Below are 21,634 nucleotides of genomic sequence, written 5' to 3'. Positions count from 1 at the left end.
ATAGCAGAGGCTGTGACTCTGTCCGGATCCTATTTTGACGTGCAAAATGTGCCGGACTCGGAGGTTGACGTTCTGATATTTAGTAGTTTCGTGGGTGGGGCGGTCAGGCTCCCTGCAAGTGAAAGATAATAAAACTGCGGCTTGACATTTAATTTGCGTAAAGTTTGTGCAATTAATTAAACAAGCTCGGGGCATCTAAAAATAAATACACATGGGGAGCAGCATATGGCGTAGGCGTTATCTGTTTAATGAGCGGCCAAGTGGGCGGACGAGGAGGAGCATCCTCCAGGCTCCACACGTCACTTGGCCCACTCAAAGTGTCGCCACTCGACGGCCTCAATGTCCTCGTTGTCGCCATGTGAAGTGCTTAAAGAGTTCACCGAAGCGTTCTTCTTGGGGTTCAGCTCTGCTCTTGTCTTGTTTTCCCAGCGACAACGGGAATTACATGCCGTACACACCGGGGCAGTCAGGGTAGTGGGGAAAACACAATTTCCGCACTGTGCGTCCAGAGTCCAAGGTGAGGAGCAAAGTTCTCCTCGGAGGCTGGGGGTTTGTTTTGGGTTTAAAGGAAAACGCATCAAAGCGTATACTTTACACAGTACATTGTTTTAAAAAGCAGTAAATTATGAAGTGCAGGGAAAATCGATTTTGGGCGACAAGAACAACACTGCTCAACTTTAATTGGCTCAAATTTGATGGGAAAATTGAAGGGCATTTGTTGCTCAATTTATGAAATATGATAATAGGCTTAAATACTTCAATATTTGTATTTAATAGTAATATTTGTGTGTCAAAAAATTGATAAAAATAAGGTTCTACATTTTCAGATGTATGACTTAAATAATATTTACTAACTAATCCTTGTAACCAAATGGTAAACTGGATGTTAAAAAAAAAATCACTAACAATACAGTTTAGAAGAAAATATTAAATTGTTGTTTTAAGATGTCTAAAAGTATGTAGCAATATATTTCATTTTCTAAATCACATGAAATTCATTCGGAACTATCCTTTATTCACAACATACTTTTAGTCACTTTGAATTACATTTGAGGGGATTTCAAAACCTGAGTGATTTGTGTGGCAACCACCACTATAATTTTCTATCACCCTCTATTTAAGTCATGAAAGGCAAAATGAACGAAGGAAAATTCACGACCTACCTAAACAACTACCCCTGCTACATTATTGCCTCACATTTTATAGGTAGAATATTAAAGTTATAACCTGAGCATGACAAATGCATTACCCACAATGGAAAACAAGCCGTATTCTGTGACCTTCGCTAGGCCTACGCTGCACTTATAGATTTATATTTCAATTTTTAATGGAGTCTCTAAAAACAGATTGCCACTGCCTTGGACTATATACGGCGTAGTGCTCAGGGTCATAAATATTTCCCATATGCCAGCTATGCCCTTCAGTTCTGCGAATGTCTCTCCCCAAAAAAAAAGATGGCAAAAAGCATTGCCCACTTCTCTGCGCCAGACACTCGACCAAGTTGCATTGAAGTTGCCTGCACTCACATCTGCATCTGCATCCCTGCACTTTGTTACCCGCTGTTTGTCTTGGCCCGCAGTTTGGGATTATTGTGCAAACTCCGCCGCAGTTGCCTTTGGCTTATGGCGCAGAATGGGATCAAGGTGAATAAAATAGGAGCAAAGGCAAGTAAAATATTAAAAAGGCCTAAGCACAATGCAAAAACACAATGCCCAAGCAAAGCGGTTGAGGTTGTGGTTTCTGCGGTACTCTCTCTTTTTTTTTTTACTTTTCACCCACATACAAAACCCCACCCAAGCTTGTTGAGTTTTCCGCAAAACTCTTGGCGCTTTCCGCGGCCTTTTTCCATTAATTAAGTGGATACCTGGCGGGCCTAAAATGGCTGCAAAATATATCTATCTACCAAACTTAATTGTCGTCAAGCTCAGCGGGATATAAGCTGAGAATAATTGCCAGTCGGTGAAAATAAGTGAAAATAAGCACAAATCGATTATATTTTGGATAAATTATTCGGTTCAGAAAATCAGCGATTTTACGGCTGGCATTGGAAATAAGCAAACAAGCCACCAAAATAAAGGGCCACATAAAAGGGGATATTTCAAAAGATTTTCTGCTGTCCTGCAATTTCATAAATATTTTATGAGCTTAAAGGCGCATCGATGCTTTATGGCTGCCCGAATGTTGCGATGGGCGGGTGTATCTGTATCTGTTTGCCCTCGGCTTACGCATATTTTCCCTCTTTCAAAGTTTTCCCATTTTATTTCATGTTTTGTTTTTCCCCATCGGAAAATTCGTTCTTGCTTAATTTAAATAATGCGCAGCAGTATGGTGAGCTTTTATCCGCTTAGATGGCGTGGAATTAAGTTTAACTGTGGCCACATTAATCAGCCGACAGGGAAGCCAGGAGCTGCAAGGAAATTAGATTAGTTGCTAGTGGCACTAAATATAATGCTCTTGGAAGCGGTTTAGGAATTTTATGAAAAGTGGGACATATGAAACTCATAAATTATTTGTTGCTGAAAAGAGCTTTGAAGCTACAACTATTAAACGAAACCTAATCCTTTTTTAAACAGGGAACATTTTGCACAGGCATAATTGAATGCTGTTTTATGCTGCAAATTTATTTCAATGATAATTAAAGGTTTTTGTTTAAATGGTAAGACGTCATTTAAAGTCTCTGATTATACATTATTCAAATTTGGAAAAACAATAAAGAGTTCATTTTTTTTATTAATTAAAAAAGCAATTAAGGAATTCGTTCCATAAAACACTGAAAATTCACTAGGAAGATTAAGGCCAAAAATTGTTTAAGTAAAAACAAATTTATCTGCATAATAAATTGTCAAAAGACTGATTATAACTTCCAAAAATAAAATGCGTTATTTAGCACATCGTCAACCATCTTATCTCGCTCATCCTTTTGGAGGCAATCAAACTGAGGCCTGGCCTGCCATTTATTGTGTTAATTTTAAGACTGACAATGTCATTATATTTAATGTGCCTGCATTTCGTTTGATGGTCTACGGCCACGCCTACTCGCACAACCACTCCACCGCCTCTTATTTTTGTGAGTGCGTGTCATTTCCTGGTCCGATAAAGAAAATGTTGTGACAAGCCAGAGGCTCCTGTTGTTATTTTATTTTTTTCCCAGCTTTTTCTTCCATTATTCGCCTCTCCATCAACATTTTTCGCCATTCACAACGCCTGTTTTTTCCTTCTGTATTTTTTATTTTGTTAAACACAATTTCGACTTGCTTTTTTATGTGCATTTTTGCGGTGTTAACTGCACGAGCCATCATTTTTACTGCGCTTTTTGTGTGCAAAGGGCTCCTTGGGCCACCTTTTTGTGTTGCTTGCTTTTTGATTCATTATTTAAAAAAGAAACGGAAAGGCAGGTCCTGTCATTTTTGCCACTACACCTCTTGCCAAACAGCCCCTTCTTGTGGAAAATTCTGTTTAATTTCTCTTTTCGTATCTCCTTTTTTATTTCATCACCTACTTTTTGCGCCTCTGCCCATGCCTCCACAATCATTATCATGCCAGATATCACGCGACTCACTTTGACCGAGCTGAGGACGCGGCTAAGAGCCCTCGGACTGAGTGCAACGGGCCGAAAACAAGCCCTAGTCGAACGGCTAGCAACCTCTACAGACTGCAGCCCAGCGACGGAACCAACAACAGGTTCCAATTTGTCGTCGGAGGTGTTCAGTGGGGAGATCGTAAATAACTCCGGCACGACCTCTGCCCCCAAAAACACTGTTCTACAAAATGGTAGGTAAATCGAGGGGGCCACTCAGTTCCCCGAACACAAGTTTACACTCGTTTAGCCGGTAATATGCTATTATGAAAATCTGAGGCAGTTCCTTATGCTGAGACTAATAAGGTTGATACCATTTTTTATATTTTAGAGAGCATTGAATAAGGAACTTCATTGAAACTTATGAAACTATATGGTTTTAAAAGAATATATTAAAATGTTAAGGTCCTAATCTCAATATTTATTTTTAAGCCTTAAAAAGTATCCTTACTGCTGTGTAGTATCCTTTTTGGTAAAAATAATCCGAGTATTAAGTAAAATAAATCATTACTACACCATTTAAATATGATTTCAAATAATTCGCAACAGTTAATAATGTATATTTATGTTGAAATTCTTGTAAACTAATGTAATCAGGAAAGTCAAAAAGACACATAGCCTGGATCATGGAAAACCTTGTGGTCTCATCCATACATCTCTAAAACCCGCCCCCAACTTACCCGCTAATCGCTCGGTCCTGCGCTTCCTGTGTCCTTTTAATTTGCCGTGATTTTTCCTTTTTCAACGTTCAATTTAAGCGTATGTTTTCGGTGAATATTTTATGCATGCACTTATTTAATGTTGCTGTCAGCCGGTCTGGGGTGCGGCTTATTTTAATTTGATTTAAATGCAGAGGCACACACAAACTTGCAGGCTGGGCTGGCGGGGGAAACCTGGCACGCGAATCTTGTTGAGAATGTACGAAAAAATTAAATCACAAAAAATATGCAAGCACGAGGCGGTTGCCGGAATTTTTAATAATGCACAAAGGACAATTTTTGCTGGCATTGCAGGTTGGGGGGAGCGGGTTTTGGGGGGCAAGGACGAAGGCACAGGACGGTGCCATGTAATCATGCAATGCTCATGCACAGACACACGCACCTACACTCGTCTCAGATATTCAGTTTTCAAATTTTCCTTGCACACATGGAAATCACGGCACCCAGAAAATCTCCAGCACATTTGTCACAGGACATTTCTCGTGATTGCGATGTGAACTAGAAAAATATAATTTAAGGCAAAGGGTGGAAGCAGTCGCCCTATCGAGAAAACGAATCTTAAGTGCTGGATTTATTTCCTAGAAATTCTACCAATCCCCTGACTCTATCCTCGTTTTTCCTTTACTTGCATTTCTTTCAGCAAATGTTGGGTTAAAAATTTGAATAACAGTTAATTGCAGGCGATGGGGATTTCACAGAGAGAAAACAAAATATTATTTATTATAATATAAATAAAAAAAATGGTAATTTTAAAGAACTATAAATCCACGTTAAATTACTACAAAATTTGAATTTCTTTATTTTACTTCAGCCAGTATTAAAGCAAAGGCTCATAACAAATGTTATTTATTGATTAAGTGCTATTAATATCCATTGATTGATTTTGTTATAATTTCATTATTGAATTTTAAACGAAATATTAAATTTAATTGTCTTGTTAATTAGGTTGCAAATTACTGTACTTGCTTTGAGAGTTTTAATTATACATATACTCAAAGCTTTTTTAGAAAGTTGTTATATCATAATAAGAGGATATATTAATGAAGGAAAATCCAGGACAGTATGAGATTATATCCTTCAGATTAAGCAAATACAAAATCCTTAGTATCTAAAAGGTGTCAACTTAGAGGTTGTGTATTTTGGCACATTGTCGTGTTTGGGGTATCCTTTTGAAACAGAACCTTATTGGCCATGAGCTGGCAGAACAGCTAACAATGATAAACACTTAGGATAGTCCCTTCTAACAATGTTTTGATTGATGAAAGGACTTATTTATTTTCCCTTGTGCATTTCCAACAATCTAACATTAAGTAACACGCAAAAAGGAGTTGACTGTTATAAATTTGTGGGCTGATTGCCGCTTGCATTTCCGGCAACGGAAGCGGTCGCCACGTTCTGGCCTAAACTCTGGCCTCATTTGGCTTGCCAACCACGTGTTCCCACTCATGCACTGTGTGCTCACTACTACCACACTGGCTGGGTTTTTGTGCGAGTTGCCTGACACTTGTTAGCCTTGTTTTGGCAGGGATGCGGAAACTGGCTATTAAGTTTTGATGAAGCAAAGTTGCGGCCTATCAAAGCGCTGCCGTGGGCGAGCATTTGACATGGCATTATCAATGCTAGCACGTTTGCTGTCTGCGGTGGTTCGTGTTTCGCTCAGAACTTGTGGGTATATTCTATATATATGCCATATGGAAGGTTGTTTTATACAGTTTTTCTGTGCCCCAACAAAATCAGTGACAGCAGCCCACAAAACTTTATTTCATTTTGCTGTGGCCTGTCATAGTTTGTAAATTAAACTTTTTCGGTTGGTATCTGTCCTCTTCATATATCACACAAAGAATGTGTGTGTCTTTCAACAACTGCTGTCCACACAATAACAGTCCAATAAATCCATTTTTCACCACCACACTTGATATATTTTCACAATTTCTCACTTAATTGAGATTATTATGTTATAGTTTCCATTGATTGCTTTTTCGATTTTTCGGTTGCCACGTACACACAAATTATCCGCCACTCAAACGTCGAGAGAAGACGCACACGTCTGCTAGCGCGAAAATCTGAAAGTTAACTGAAAATTAAAACAAAAATCTGAAACTATCAATAAAAGCCAAAGAAGAAGCCTACGGAGGAGGCGAAGAAGCCGCCGCAGAGAAAAAGAAAACATAAAATGTTTAAAATCCCAAAAAATCAAAGTCCATGAAAATAATAATCGTAGAAGGCAGCGAGCAATGGGCGACGGCTTCTTCTTTGGTTTCTTCGGCTTCGACGGTTAGCCAAGCTGCAACAGCAACAGTAACATCACTAGTTACCCACATTTGGCGCCGACTACAATTGCTAATGGGTTGAACAGACCCAGCTAACACTTACAATCAAGCCCAGTTGGTAAAGCCGATTAAAACTGATGCACCGGGAGAAAATCAGAATATATATATTGAAAATATGATAATCTGAACTTATCTCCTTACCAGCACACCTGAAGTCAATAAATCATATATAGAAAGAAGTATCATTTAGTTTTTGTTTTTAAGGACGTATCAATATTATTTAAAAAAACAGTTTTAATATTAAAAAAATTCTTTACTTATCTATTGCACTATTAAATTATTATGTGTCACTATAAATGTTATAATATGTATAAATATTTATATCTTCAGTACTTAAACTTTTTTTATAAATTTAAGATCCATTTTTATTTTAACTACAAAATGTGATATCCCTGAGATACATTTTATAACTCAAAATTAAAATCTTAAATTAACTCAAAAAGTTTATGAAAATATTTCTCTTTACACCACAATCAGCTTAACCCATATTCCGCACAATTTTCCTGAGTGTATTATATGAGAAGAAAATCTTCATTAGAAGTTAGTGCTGTGTTGGTGGTTGCATTGGCGTGTGGTTGCATTCGGTGGCTGCTTGCATGAGTGGCAGCGATACAGATAAATATATGTTTGTGCTACTTCATGGCTGCATAAATCCCACATGCGACAAAGTGAAAACTTTTCGTTGGCCGCACAGCTCGAAGATGACTATCATCTCCGCCGTGCGATGCAATGCGATGCAGCACCTGGAATGCGATTAGATGCCGCTAATTGAAATGTTTGTCAAAATCCACTGTGTCATCTGTTTCGAAGCCTAAACTGCCTTCTCCTGCCCGACTTTGTTGCCTCTTTTTCAGCGAGGGGCGTTAAAGGAGTCACGCCTCAGCAAGCAATTCGAACGCCTAACAGCATTTGAATTGAGCCAGGCTGGCGAGCAACCTTGAGTGGCTTTTGGTTAATTACAGTCGAGGAAAACTGCCTCACAGTTTGGCACACATCCGAATGGAGAAACTGTTTGGGGAAGTGAAGAGAGTACGTAGAACTCCATTTGAAAATGTGCAACAATGCCTGTGCTTTTTTTAAGTCCACTTTAGGATAAACCCTTTGAGACAATCAAAACAATATTTTGAAAATCAATATTACATTTCACAAAACAAACATTTACTTCCATAGTATTTATTTAAACAGAATATCTCAATGCATTTGCAGGAAATAAAAATGGTTGTGAAATACAAATAAATTTCTTTTGTATTCCGGTTTTATTTTAGCAATTTTATTTCAACACAAAAATTGGGCAGAAAAAATTAAATATATTTTGATAAAATATGTCTTATGCTTTTATAAATATTTCTATACAGGCGTGATTGGGAAAATAAGTTTCCATTTATTTAAACTTACCATATAAATATACAGCAGAATATTTTGTTGATTAGACAAACAACAAAAGGAGTTTAGATTTGTACAGCAAAAAATATATACGAGTTTTGGGAATGTCTTTTATAGAACTACAAATGAGTTCCGCATTTTAACAAGATTTTAATAAGAAATTAACATATGCCCACTGCTTTATTATTTATCCCCAGACGACATCTATGTGGAATACGTGAATGGTATGCCACATATGACTGTTCGGCTTCCCAGTCGCAATGAACTCTGCCAGTTCGCCCTGAAACCAATCTCCCACAACGTTGGCGACCTGCTGGCCATGCTCAAAGCAGAGGATCGCGGCATCGACCGAGCTGCGGTGATCAACAGGCACGGAGTGCGAATCGCTTCATCTTGCACCATCGACAGCTTGCTGGATGACTCCTTTAGGTGGGTAGATCATCGATATCTCAGGGAATGATTAAGCCTATCCACTTACAACTGCAGCATACAAATCAACAATCGCACACTGGAGGTCATTCCACCGAAACGTGAGAGGATCACAGTGGAATCAGTGGACAAAGTGGGTGATGTGCGCAAGGTTATTGCTCAGGTGAGGTATTATTTTACATATTTCTTCAAACTCAAAGTAAAAATGTGTAAGCATATGTGCAGCTCTACGAGGCATTCAACGTGGGCGAATATCAGCTGGAGAAGAGCAATCAACTTGCCAAGGAACTGGAGACCTTACGCTACGAACTCGAGCCACTGGAAGAGGTACAATAAAAACACCTAATAATAATATTTAAATGTTATAATGATTATATATCTGCCATAGAAAAAACTAGAACTGAGCAAAAGGGCTGCTCGTCGAACCAACTTTATGACTTGGATGGGTTTAGGTTTAATGTCCGTGCAATTTGGCATCCTGGCGCGCCTGACTTGGTGGGAATACTCTTGGGATATTATGGAGCCCGTCACCTATTTTGTTACCTACGGCACGACAATGGCAATGTATGCCTACTACTGTGTTACCAAGAGGGTAAGCCATATTATTGTTATATTTAATAATATAAATAATAAAATATATTCAACCCTTTTAGGAATACATGATGGAGGACGTGAAGAACCGCGAATACTCGCTCACCCTTTATAGAAACGCCAAGAAGATCCAGTTTGATGTGGAGCACTACAACAATCTGAAGCGCAAGTCGGCGGAGTTGGAGTACAATCTCAGGAGGATCAACGATCCACTCAACATGCAATTACCATCGCATCTGGTACGCACCCAGGAAAATACGCCACCAACCCTAATTGAGGAAAAGACGGAGCGGAAATAAACTTAAGGGCTTCTCAGAAATCAGTTACTTGACAGGGGAAAATGGAAACTCAAACTAATTTTAACTTCCTCAAACTAGAAACGAATAAAAGTCCGCCTTTTAGCTAAAGAAGTTCAGGTGATCGAAATGTTGTAGTCAACGTTTGAAATGATTTTGTGGACGCATCACATGTTGTTTAAAATCAACTTTAGTTTTTCTCTTTATGTTAATTAAAATGTTTTAGTTGTTTATTTTACAATTAATTAGCCTAAGCCAAAGTTTGACGATTTGCAAAAACGCACAAGGTTATTCTGACGCCTGCAGCTTTAAAGCTGATAACATTATTTTATGTTTAATTTTTAGTTATTTATTGCAAGTGAGAGATTTGTTTTACGCCTAAGGCATATGTGTGTGCAAGTTTTAGCAAAATATATGAATTATTTATTGACTATTATTCCCGTATGAGTTTTAAAATTTATTTCTGCAAATAATGGTGGCTTATATTTAGCATTTAATAGTGAAGGCATACTTTTAGGCCAAAAAGTGAACAAACTGTTGATAATTTTGGCTTAGATGCTTTAGGGCGGAAGCACCTATACAAAAAATGTTAAAAATTATTTAAATTTCTGCGAAAAAGTCGCCCTCACCTAAAAAAAAAACCACAGATATCTACTAACCATCACATATTAACAGAAAGTTATTAGCAGTACCCGGATGTTCATCTTTCCGAATGCCTGCGGTCCAATTTTTCAGTTAATCTGAACTCATCCAGTGAAATCTACTAACTCTTCATAAGCTTTAATATACCATATACTATGAGAACAACTAGAACGAATCAAATTGTAAATAAAAACGCACCAATTATTCCATTAAGATTTTAGCAACGGAAAATAAGCCATTTCATGGAGACATCGTAGTTAGTAAAGTTAACGAAATCCTAAGCGTAATTTAGTAGGTATGTTAGATATGTAAATATATAAACTGCTGTGTTTCATGACAACGTAAACGATATGTAAGAATAACATACAATTTATTTGCCCTGCGCGAGTCGAGACGAAGAAAAATGAAGCCTAAAATTAGTTCAGAGTAAGCCTGTTGGGCTCCTAAAATTTACCCTTATTACGCTTTTTTCCGAACTCTACGAACCTAAATACTCTTAAACTTAGAATTGTCAATGGTTGTGTTGAAAACTGTTTGCCTGTGCTATGAACCCAATCCTAGAAACCAATCAGTGGACTCTACTCTCTACCAACAATCTACACACATGCATCGCTTTTCAATGCGCTCACTACACACAAATATAAGGTATGCTATAGTCAAGAACCCCGACTATTAGATACCCAGTACTCCCAGCAGTGTTATAAATTATGTTGCATACCCGAAAGGCGTTTATTTGGATTGCATCAATTCAATAATATAAGCAAAATTTGGAAATTGTCTTCTCATAAAGAATACAATATAGAGGTGGAAACGCACCCTTGTCATTTGCATACATATTTAAAACCTAATGAGTACTGGGTATGAAAACGCACATATGGTTCATATAAATCGCACACTAACTTACTAATCGACATTCGGAATGATTAACTCTAGCCTAAGCATTTACCTATGCATATTTATAATACTTTAATGACATTTGTGATTCAATTTCAAATTATAAAAACGGAAATTATTTATTGTACAAAGCGATCTTGACATTAATCAAACGAAACCGAATAACTTTGAAAGTATTTTGCCTAACCCAAGTCCCAACTAACATTTGCGTTTATCTAATAAATTATAGATTAATTACCTCCTAGAAGTATTCACGAAAACGTAATCCTAATCAGCGCCAAAGACTTATGAATACATTTAACTAGTTACTCTTATACATTCCCCTAAACAGACGTTAACGTTTTTTAAAGACCCTACTATTTATACGGATCTATTATTATATTACCAACGATGCGCACGAGAGATTAACTTATTTCGAAAATGTTGCTTAACTACTCTCATGAGGTGCGAGTACTTATAATTCTCAAGTACCTTCTTTCAACAAACAACTAATCTTAAAATACGATTACCTATGTCTTTTTAACGAATTTAAAGGAAACCCAACACTAATTAAGTGCATTAATTAATTATATTGTTTGAGTTTTGACAAAAAAAAAAACGAAAAGCGATTTTTTACATTTATAAAACCGAAAAACTCGTTTGTTAAACTAAAATTGCAAAACTACCCAAAATCCCAAGCTTGAAAACAAAATCAAATGAAATAATAAATATGCAACATATGCGAGCGCAAACTGATAAAAAATAATATGAAATTAAAATAAAACCAAGTTATTAATAAAATGTGTACAGCTCTCGCATTTATTTGCTACTAAAACGCACAAAAGGACAATTACGAGAGTACGAAAAGATAGACGACTTACGTAGTATATCGTCGACTTCTAGGCACATCTGATCTCCAATCTGTAGCACAAGCTGGAATCGGTGGCATTCCACCGGACCAACTCGGCAATCGGTCTGCTGGACTTGAGGAAGAGCGTGAGGCGCTCGTTCAGTTGAAGAGGGGAGAATTTGCTGATTATTAACGCCTTTGTTGAGTCCCGGTATTTTCCCATCAGCGACTCATTACTAAAACTGCGTCCCTGCCGATCTGCCAACTCAAAGGTATGTACAGGTTTGTTTTCCTCATCATCAATTAACCGATAGCTGGGCTGCCTATACGGATTGTAGCCCAACTTTTTGCATATCTCGCGCACTTCATCGACCTGCAGGGGTTTGCTTTTGGGGAAGCATTTCGTATGCCAGATGCCATAGGTTTGTTCTATAACCTGACCATACTGAGGAGCTGTCTCGGGATGCCTAAAAAATACAGTTAATTGAAATATCTTTAGTAGTTTCCTAGAGATTTAATTTTAAGAACTTACGTGTGCTGATTGCTGGCCCAGAAATCCTTCTTTTGCTGATGTAGAGGATGTTCTATGCCAAAGCAATATCGCTCATCTTCGCCATTGGGACAATCCTTTTCTTTGTCGCACACAAAATCCCGAGGAATGCACTCGTCAGGCGAACTGTTTTGTAAACAAATGCAATGTACTTTAAAATTATATTCATAAGTATTCAAAAGTCACTTACGAACTGCATTGGAAATGATCGGCAGTGCAATTGCACAGGACAGAGCTCTCATCACTTTTGTCCCAACAGTTTCGCTTGCCATCGCATATCTTAGAGGGATCAGTGGCTCTGAAAGAAATTAAGTTCATTGTGATAAACAGCATTAATATCCTAAGCTTTAACCTACTGCAGATAAGTAAAGCAACTGCAGATAGTAGGCTCATCCGTCATGTCCTCGCAGTCAGGTACGTGGTCACAGAACTTGCTCTTCGGCACACATTTAAAGCTGGTCCGACACTTCATCTCGCCGGGGGCACACCGCTGCTTCAGCTGTCGGCATTTGGTCTCATCTTCATCGCTGCCATCATGACAATCGAATCGGTCGTTGCAAATCGCAGTCTGTGGCAAACAAGTGCCCAGCGGGCAGCGATGGGTGTTGCATTCCGGGGGTGGCTGGAGCATTTTGCAGCTGGGCTTGTCTATTAGGGGAGTTTAAATTAGATTTCGCACAGCTTTTGGAATACGAACGATTCACCTATAATATCCTGCAGCGATTTATATGCCAGCTCCAACGTTTTAATGCCAAACGGCTGTTTAAAACTTTGGCAATCGGAATTGTTGTAGCTAAACATGGCCGTGGGGAACCAGCCTGTGTGCGAGTCGCGACAGACCAGCACCCCCTGATCGCTGGGGTTGTGATGCGAATCGCTGACATTCTTTAGCCCAAACTGATGGCAGCTGGTGAATTTGGTAATTGCCGGAAGCTCAGTGGGGGCCACGCCATTAATGAGTTCCACCTCCTCCGAAATGGATGCCATATCCTCGGCGCTCACATTCAGCAGGCGCATCAGCTTCTGGGGTGGCTGTTTTTCCTGAAGCTTGTAGCAGGAATCGCAGTTAGTAACATTGTCTATCCGGGTGATGGCCACCGTTTTGATGCGACCTGTGGCATCATCATGAAGCACACTGATGCAGTCCCTCGCAGCACCCTGGTTTTGATGAGAACTGCAAGAACAGTACGTTTAATTAATTCTTTAAATTTTTAAGCAGAAGTGATGAACTCACTTGTCTGGCAGGAATGTGGGCAGCACATGGTGGGTGAATCGCACTGGTTGCTCCACATGCAACAGCAATACATTGGACTTTGGTACCGCCTCAAAACAGTTCACCCGGCGGATCTGTTCGTGATTGCTCTTATGGGCAGATCGTTTCGTTTTGCCACCGCCCAGTAAAACGCTGACGTAGTGCGTCTCCAAGTGAATGCCAAATAGACAGCTCTCGTGGACCAGCACCCAATGTTTGTCAATCAGCACTCCGATGCACCAGAGATCACCATTCGAATAGACATCCGCCAGCCAGGGCCAGTGCAGCTCCTCGATGGCTTCATGGAGCTGCTCATTCACCAGTATGGTTTTATTCTTCTTACTCTTGATGAGATTATCCAAGCGGTCTAGGATCTCATCCTTCTTATTTACAACAACCGCAGGAATTTGCGGTTTAAAGTGCACATTAGGTGTGTTGTGAGTCTCTATGGTGGGCTGCAGTAGGGGAAGCTGCTCCATTGGCTTTTCCTTGACAGCTTGTCCAGCACTAAAGGTTTTCAGAGGTGTGGTTTTATTGGAAAGGAGATTGCACTCCACGTAGATGCCCACACATTTGCGGGGTAGCAGACGATCCTTCTCTGGTCTCGAGGCGGATGGTATACCCAGCTCGGGGATTACCACCTCGTTCTCTGTCAACTGGATATTGTCGCCGACCATGGAACGAAGTTGAGCCACCATGCGGTGGCTGCCTGCCTTTAATTCTGGCGTTATAGAATGCATTTCCTGCTGGCTCACGAATTCCGAACTATTGAAGTAGTGGGCTCCTTTGAAGCCAACCAGGGCACATACTGCATTTGCCGTGTTGGCCTGGTGCTCATGGTAGCCCGTCTCATGGGCACAGACAACCCGCCACACGCCATGGGCGTTTCTGGAAAAGATTCCGGCGCTGCTGAATTTGGGCTGCTGATGAACGTCGAAGTGCACATCGTGGCCATTGGTCAGGGCAACTGAAAAAGGTAATAAATAACATATAAGACTCTTTAAAGTTATTGGGGGATATATAAACTACTTACAGCAATCCTTTTCATCTTCCTTGAACTTACAATCAACTGCATTATCGCAGCGCTTGCTTAAAGGCAGACAAGTTTTGGACAAGGGGCAACGGAACTCATGAGCTTGACAGTCCACTGGAAACGGTTAACACATATTAAAAACACAGTTTTTATTTTTTGTCCCAATCATTACGGCAGTTTTGTTCATCCGTGAGGTCCTCGCAATCGGCCTTGCCATCACAAATGAGACCCTTCAGAGATCCCTTCAAATAGTCCCTGCATGTGCAGTCCAGTTCATCAGTTCCATCTTCACAGTCCACTTTGCGATCACAACGCATCATAATATCCACAATTTGAGACATCCTGTGTGGGTTAAAATATTAGCGTAGGGTAAAAAAGTTTAAGTCAAAACCAAGATAACTCACTTTTTGCACACGAACTTATTGGGAATTTTTATGTCATCTTTATGAGAATGAGCGCTGCTACTCTTCGTTGTGGTTGTCTTAGCGGATTTTGTAGTGTTGGTTGGTGCTAATGTGGTGGTGGTGGTTTCTACGGGCTTTTTAGTAGTTGAAATGGTAGTTGGGATTGTGGGTAGAGGTGTGGTGATGCTGACACTAACTGTGGTGAGCTCAGTCGTTGTAGTGTCCTTTGTGGTTGTAGTGTCTTTTGTGGTTGTAATGTCCTTTGTGGATGTATTGTCCCATGCGGTTGTGGTGTCCTTTGTGGTTGTAGGTTCCGTTGTGGTCGTAGTGTCCTTTATTCCCTCTGTAGTTACTGTGCTGGGAGCTACCGTTGTGGTCAGAGATGAAGTAGTTTTCACTATCTCCATGGTGGTCCCAATAGTAGTACTCTCTACAAACTGAGTAACCAAATCGGTGAACTTTTTGAAATCCTCAGTTGATGTGGGTATAGTTGTCATTGGAGCGTCAGTAGTTTGTAATGTTGATTGCATTTCAGATTCAATTGTTGACGATGTTGTTTCCATTGTTGTAGATGGAAGATTTGTTTGTGTCTTTGTGGAGATTATTGTAGTCGAAGGATTGGTGGTTGAATCAATGATTGTTGAACTTTGAACAGTGCTCTCCTCTATTGTAAATAGTCCACCTGAAGTAGTTGAGGTAATCTCTTCAGTAAAAGATTCATCCATTTGCCCTTGTGTGGTTTCAGATCCCTCTGAGGAAGTTGTGCTCTCCCACAAATCGTCCTCTTTATCTTGTTCCGCCTTTAAATCATAATCTTCAATAGGAATCACCTCCCGCATTTTACTCTCCTCAGGATGATAGTCACTCTCTGTTGTGCTGCTTACATTCTGTCGTACGCCACCCACCATATCTGGTATGAAGTTGTAGGCACATCCGACCTCATCTTCACCACCCAGGCAATCAACATTACGATCGCAACGCTGACGCTTCGCTATACACCTTTTACCACCCCAGACGCAAATGAATCCGGGACAGAGTTGGAGCGGCTGACGACTGGGCAACAGGCCCGGGGTGACAGCCATTTCCAGCCAGTCCAGGTAAAGAGTCACCCGCGTGTAGACACCAAATTCCTTAGGACGAGCACAGCCGTTGCCGTGACTCACCACCCCGGCCAGGTAGAATTCCTCCGGTTGAGAGACGCTGCGACAGAAGAGCGGTCCACCCGAATCCCCTTGGCAGGCATCGCGACCTCCGTTTGGATCGCCGGCGCAAATGTCCTCCGAAGCCTGATCCTCTGGATCAGTGCATCGTTTCCGTATGGGAACTATAACCTCTCGCATAGGATCACCTGCAAAAAGCATTTTAACACGTTTATATTCCAAATGGTTTACGTACTTACTGCTCGGACCCTTCTCTCGAATGGCTCCCCATCCAACCACAGTGCACAAAGTGTTTTCCTCAGGTCCCCAGATCCAATCCTCCCCTAACGTAGTTCTTCCCTGGTCGGGCAAGCAGATGGGCTTCACCCAACGATTGAATTGCAGCGGGTTTGCCAGGCGGAGCATGGAAAGATCGTTCCGCATGCTCCTTCTTTCGTACGCCTGATGGACCACCACATGGGACACGGGCTGGATCTGGGTGGCGGGTGAGTAACTTGTACGCCGCAGGAGACCAGCTCGCACCTCGTAGTAGTATTTTCCAAAGTTTATGACGCAGTGGGCAGCGCTGATGATCTGAAATATTAAATATATTACAACTAATGTTGCTAATTTAAATATGAAAAATCCAACTCACCCAACGTTCAGAATAGATTGTTCCTCCACAATGAAATTTGCCATCTCGATAGATAGCCACCACAAATGGCCAGCGCAATGCACTCGTGTAACTTCCACCCACAATTCGTCCATCGCCAACGATTTCCTTTAACTTTGCCACAGCTCTCTTCGCTTTCTTCGAGTGCTCCGTTTTCGAGTTATTGGTGGGCACACCGCACTGCATCGGTGGGCACTTGACATAGGCAACGTGATCCACCAGGGAATCATGACCATTGCGTCCATGACAAGCCTGAGCAAAATGGACTCCGGCGTGCAGAGAGGGCTCAATGAAGGGACCCGGAAGAGTGAGGACCTGAAAGGTGACATTTAAGGAAGCCGGCAGGTCCACCCGATCCTTGACGTTCAGCTCGCAGGCTGAAGCCGCCCACTTTCCGCCATTGTTGCACACAGGATGCCAATCTCCGCGATAGTTGTGGTATAGATAACCCTCAGATGCTGAGGCAGCATGGGACTGGAAAAGATTAGAAAGCCTGTTATGAAATATCCTTTTGGAAATCAATATATTCATTAACAACCATATGATCCGACACATCGGTGACCAGCATGCTGCACTGCTCTTCATCGCGCCCATTCAGGCAGTTCATGAATCCATCACAGCGCTCCAGCCGATTGTAGCACGTGGAAATCGTAGAGTGATTGTGTCTGGCGAACTCCTCAGGATACTCGTAGCAGGAGTACGACAGCGGTTCACAGCCAAAGCAGCCCATCTCGTCCTCTCCCATGGGGCAATCCGCATAGCCATCGCACAGACGTTCTTCATCCACGCGATCAGCACACGTGCAGGCGGACTCATCACTGCCATCGGAACAGTCCACCACATTGTCGCACCATCTCGAGTCGGCGATGCACTCTTTTTGACCAAAGCAGGCCACCTGATTCGGTTCCGGACACTTTGATCGCTGCTGGACCGTTTGCAGAGGCAATCCCGCGTAGCTGGCGTAGATGATTTGCCCCGGCTGTTGGCCGGAGCTTGACTGATTGGCGTGCCGCATCTTAAAATTGGCATTGGAGAAGGTCGTCTGTCCACCCTGCTGCTGCTGAACGGAAGTCTGCGATTGTCCCGCACCCGGACCCGCTTGATTCTTCATGTAGCTGCAGTAGACCGGCTGCTGCTGCCCATTGGATGTTTTCTGTGGCGAGGCATTCTTCGAGAAGATATTGGCACCCTGGCCACCGGCTCCGGATCCGCCGCTTCCTCCGAAAAAGTTACCACTCGGTCCGAACTGCTGCGGCACAAAGAATATGCCACCGCCTGGATTAGAGGAGCCTCCAAAGTGACCACCCTGCATGCCCATAAATGTGGGCGTGTTGGACCACATGGGCATGCGGAAGTTGGCGGGCGTCATGTAGAAGCAGACGGGTATGCTGGGCATCCCGAAATTCGGATTAAACATAAACTGGGCAGAGGCCTTCATAGTTTCTCCGGAAACGGGGAATCCGCCAGGAGCTCGACTTGTGAACTGAACACTGGGTGAAGCCGTGAAAGTTTCTCCCTTCTCCTTGTTCTCAGGCTCTACCATGGGGACCACCTTGTTGCGCATCTTCAGGGCCACTTGCTCGCACAGGCTGAGGATCTGGGCATCGGCAGCTGGAAAGTAAATAGTGACATACAGATTACTTTGTCACACACAAATTAAGTTACACTTACCATTCCAGTTGTGTCCATTGAACGGATTGACCTTTGGTCCCATTTTGCCCAGGACCTTAGCATCCAAGCCCGTTCCAAAGGTATCTATCAGCTCGTTTTGATTTGCCTTAGCCTGATCCTCAAACTTCTTTAGCCAGAGCTGGCGTCCGTATAGATCTGTAGAGTTTTCCGCTGAGGATTCATTGTCATTCAGAACTCGTAATATGGGCTTTTCCTCTTCGTGCCGCTCAAAGCTTTCCAACATGTTTTCGATACTGCTGGGATTGTCCAGCGGATGCCAGGATCGTGGGGATTCCGTGTCGCTTATAGCCTCCCTGGTGGTCAACTTGGGTTGGCTTGTGGAGCTACTGCTCACCTCACTGCTGGGTTCTCCGCCATCGATGATCCAGTCAAACTTTACCGGCTTTGGCTTGGTGGGATAGGCAGTGAAGTTGTGAAGCCTCTCGTTCGCTTCTGTTGTGCTTATTGGTAGTGTTGTTGCGGAGGAGGTGGTTGAGGTGATGGTGGAGTTGTCCTTCGTTTCCACAACTTCCTCCCCATCAATAATCCAATCGAACTGCATCTTTCGCTGTCCTGCAGTGGTTCCGGTGGCTTCAGTGGTGGTGTCTGGCAAGGTGTTATTCGTATTTTCCTGGGGCTCATCATCTTCCCTACCGTCAATGATCCAATCGAACTCAAGTTTCGGTTGCTCTGTGGTGGCAATTGTGGCTTCTGTGGTACTGGTGCCCACCCTCGCAGTGGTTGTCGTTGTGTTGGTGGACTTGACTTCCGGCTCTCCATCATCTTCTCCATCGATAATCCAATCGAATGCCAGTTTTCGCTGGACGGTGGAGTTGCTGGTTTGCATTGGTGCCTCAGTTGTTATATCCAACAACAAACCTTCTGTGGTGGCGAAGAATCCACTAATGGTCGTTTCCGTTTCCGATTTAGGATCTGATTTTATGGATGTTGCTGATGTGGTGGATACATTTCTAATGGTTCGCTGACCTGGTCCCTCAGTTGTGCGCACAATCTCCTGGGGCTTTTCGAAGTGATCCAGAATCCAGCTGATCGTCTCCGTTGTGCTCTCCCCGCTTAACCTATCGGTGGTGGTCTCCACTACTACTTGTGTCCTTGTCTCCTCAACCAATTGAGTGGTGTTTCCTGGCTCCTTGGTTGTATCTTTTTTGGGGGCATCATGTGTGTAAACTGGGTTCTCATAATGATCATGTCCATCGATTATCCAGCTGATCCTGGAAGGTTTAATCTTGGTCCTTGGGGGCTTTTCAGTGGCATTTCCCACTGCCGTGGTTGTGGCTGCAGTTGTCTCCTTTATTAGTGCTCCGGGAGGAAAGGTACCACTCCGTTCGTAGGACTCCAGGCTTCTTGACTCCAATTTCGGCTGCTGCTCCCGCATGATGGCCTTCATCTTCTCCATTTTCTCGGTCACCTCCTTGGCCATTTTGTACATGCGCAGAAAGGCGGACATGCAGTCCTCCGGAGTCTGCTTCTTGCATCGCACAAACTCGTGCTCCAGTTGGCTAAGAGCTTCTCGAGCCCTTTTGCTCCTCAGCTTGGAGTACAGATGATACAGGTTGGCCTCCATTCGGACAGGATCTAACAAATCCAAGCTAGGCAGCCCACGACGCGAACGGTGTTTCTTGTTCAATCGGAACTTTACCAGCATGCGCTTCAAGTGCTTTTTTCTTTTATTTTTGCTATCTTCACCAACCAATTGGTTATTCAAATTCTCGTCGAGCAATTTGAAGTGCAAGGTTTGAGGACTCACGATCAGAGCAGACTGATCCTCTTCGAAAGGCTGGTTGAGAAGTACTTGGTGCCTGGCATTCAATGCGGCAATCTGCTGGACTCGATCTGTAAATAGGGATACCATGAATTAGATCCAATTAATTACAGCCTATTCCTAAAACTTACCAATTCTCTCCACCACAAGTCCATGGTAGATCAGGGAAAAAAGCAGTACGATAATAACCAGAACCGAGATGGCCAGGATGCGTTTGCTGAAACCAATGCTCCACCAACGTCGAGGATGTCGCAGCAACCTGGTGGCCTCCAGCTCTAAGGAGTTTAAATTATATTTTAAAAAATCTTTATGCACAGTCTTTTACATTTTCACTCGTCAAGTGAATAACTAATCACTTTTTTTATCACTAAATTGCATAATTATCAATTTGTTTACTTGTAGTTTTTGTCTCTACCCCAATTCTTTTAAAAATTTAGTTTACATACTTTTATTTTCAACATACATATGTAGGAAAATTTGTTTTTCATTTCGGTCAGCACTTTCCGGCCTCTTCAGCAATTTCGCAATAATAATTTTAATAAAAATGCTGATCAAAGATCCAAATTAATTGGAACTTTCAACCATTTTATGGAATTCACTTTCTTGCTTAAAATTTTAAGAGACGTGGGTGAAAATTTTAATGCACTAGTAAAAAAAAGTTTAAAGGTTTCTTTGCTTTATGAGTGCGGACGAGTACGGAAACGTACAAAATGTATAAAAAATTGTTCGTGTTAAACATTAGTTTTTTTAGAGTTCCAGTTGACTGTAATCCAAGTTGTATGTACATTTTCAAAACATGAAGTTTAAGTTTTTTATATCTTTAAGCATCACACATACCATCCATGTTGTAATTCATTTTTCACAATGTTATACTTCTTTCGGAAATATTATTTAGGCGCTGAACATTGTTAAAAACGATCTATCACATCCAAAAGCGCTGAAGAATATTTTTTTACTTTCTTGTCGTTTTATTTATATGTTTAGCACTTTGTTAAATTGGCTGGCCAACAAGGAGCCTCGGGTTACAGCGATTCACTCAAACAAAAATCCACAAAAAGCAATTGCAGGGCCGAATTTGATATCCACAGTAATCCAGAACGATAATAACCACGACGACGACGACGACGACGACTTCCGCGCGATCCGCCCGGCAAACGGCAACTGAAGCCGGCGGTGGTTGAGCACCGCTTATAAGGGCTTCCGGAAAGTGGATCACCGGGCAAACGACCCACTTCCACCGGCCACTGATGCACTTTTCTGCTACGTTTCGGACTTTAAGGTTTTTTGGTTAATGAAAACCGGCCCGGCAACTGCCACGGTCAGCTGAAATGACCGACGAAAAGTGCAAGTTGAAGGGGAATTCGAAGAGCAACGAACCATCCAACCACCCACCCATCCAAGCAAAAAATATAACTATGTTAACCACCCGTCCAATGTGT

At 41.9% G+C, this 21,634-nt stretch overlaps 2 protein-coding genes across 6 annotated transcripts in view; one reads left to right on the top strand and one right to left on the bottom strand.

Moving 5' to 3' along the window:
* The window catches only part of LOC119555261 (calcium uniporter protein, mitochondrial), a 48,962-nt gene extending 39,201 nt beyond the window's left edge, over positions 1 to 9,761 (top strand). For 3 of the 4 annotated variants that reach the window (XM_037866562.1, XM_037866565.1, XM_037866563.1), the window contains 5 exons: positions 8,207 to 8,438; positions 8,496 to 8,601; positions 8,664 to 8,765; positions 8,827 to 9,030; positions 9,092 to 9,761. In XM_037866562.1, coding sequence (XP_037722490.1) covers positions 8,207 to 8,438; positions 8,496 to 8,601; positions 8,664 to 8,765; positions 8,827 to 9,030; positions 9,092 to 9,328 — 881 coding nt within the window. In that variant the 3' untranslated portion in view covers positions 9,329 to 9,761. Of the gene's footprint in view, positions 1 to 3,543; positions 3,772 to 8,206; positions 8,439 to 8,495; positions 8,602 to 8,663; positions 8,766 to 8,826; positions 9,031 to 9,091 lie in introns of all 4 variants that reach the window. The other variant, XM_037866564.1, reaches the window with a different exon arrangement.
* On the bottom strand, positions 94 to 21,336 carry LOC119555259 (serine protease nudel). 2 transcript variants are annotated; one of them, XM_037866559.1, is made up of 16 exons: positions 21,033 to 21,336; positions 20,327 to 20,470; positions 18,413 to 20,266; positions 17,280 to 18,352; positions 16,724 to 17,215; positions 16,329 to 16,662; positions 14,930 to 16,277; positions 14,698 to 14,867; positions 14,526 to 14,639; positions 13,475 to 14,459; positions 12,945 to 13,414; positions 12,597 to 12,888; positions 12,431 to 12,538; positions 12,223 to 12,366; positions 11,722 to 12,157; positions 94 to 112 (listed from the first exon to the last, which is right to left on the bottom strand). In XM_037866559.1, exons 1-15 carry the CDS (start codon positions 21,049 to 21,051, stop codon positions 11,740 to 11,742), a joined length of 7,965 nt encoding a protein of 2,654 aa, XP_037722487.1. In that variant the 5' UTR covers positions 21,052 to 21,336; the 3' UTR covers positions 94 to 112; positions 11,722 to 11,739. The 2 variants fall into 2 exon arrangements, with proteins under 2 accessions (XP_037722487.1, XP_037722486.1); XM_037866558.1 differs by lacking the exon at positions 94 to 112 and having other exon boundaries at positions 11,633 to 12,157.
* Positions 21,337 to 21,634: the final 298 nt, after the last annotated feature.

This window comes from Drosophila subpulchrella, chromosome 3L (genome assembly GCF_014743375.2).
Source record: "Drosophila subpulchrella strain 33 F10 #4 breed RU33 chromosome 3L, RU_Dsub_v1.1 Primary Assembly, whole genome shotgun sequence".
NCBI lineage: Eukaryota > Metazoa > Arthropoda > Insecta > Diptera > Drosophilidae > Drosophila > Drosophila subpulchrella.
Note: the sequence above shows the minus strand (reverse complement) of the source record. Positions and strands in the feature narration are given on the sequence as shown.

What these genes read in the sequence shown, in the direction of transcription:
- LOC119555259 (XM_037866559.1), bottom strand. An exon ending in CCCACATTCCTGCCAGACAA is followed by an intron (nt 13,415 to 13,474) that starts GTGAGTTCATCA and finishes CTGTTCTTGCAG; the next exon opens with TTCTCATCAAAACCAGGGTG. An exon ending in ATCGCTGCAGGATATTATAG is followed by an intron (nt 12,889 to 12,944) that starts GTGAATCGTTCG and finishes CTCCCCTAATAG; the next exon opens with ACAAGCCCAGCTGCAAAATG.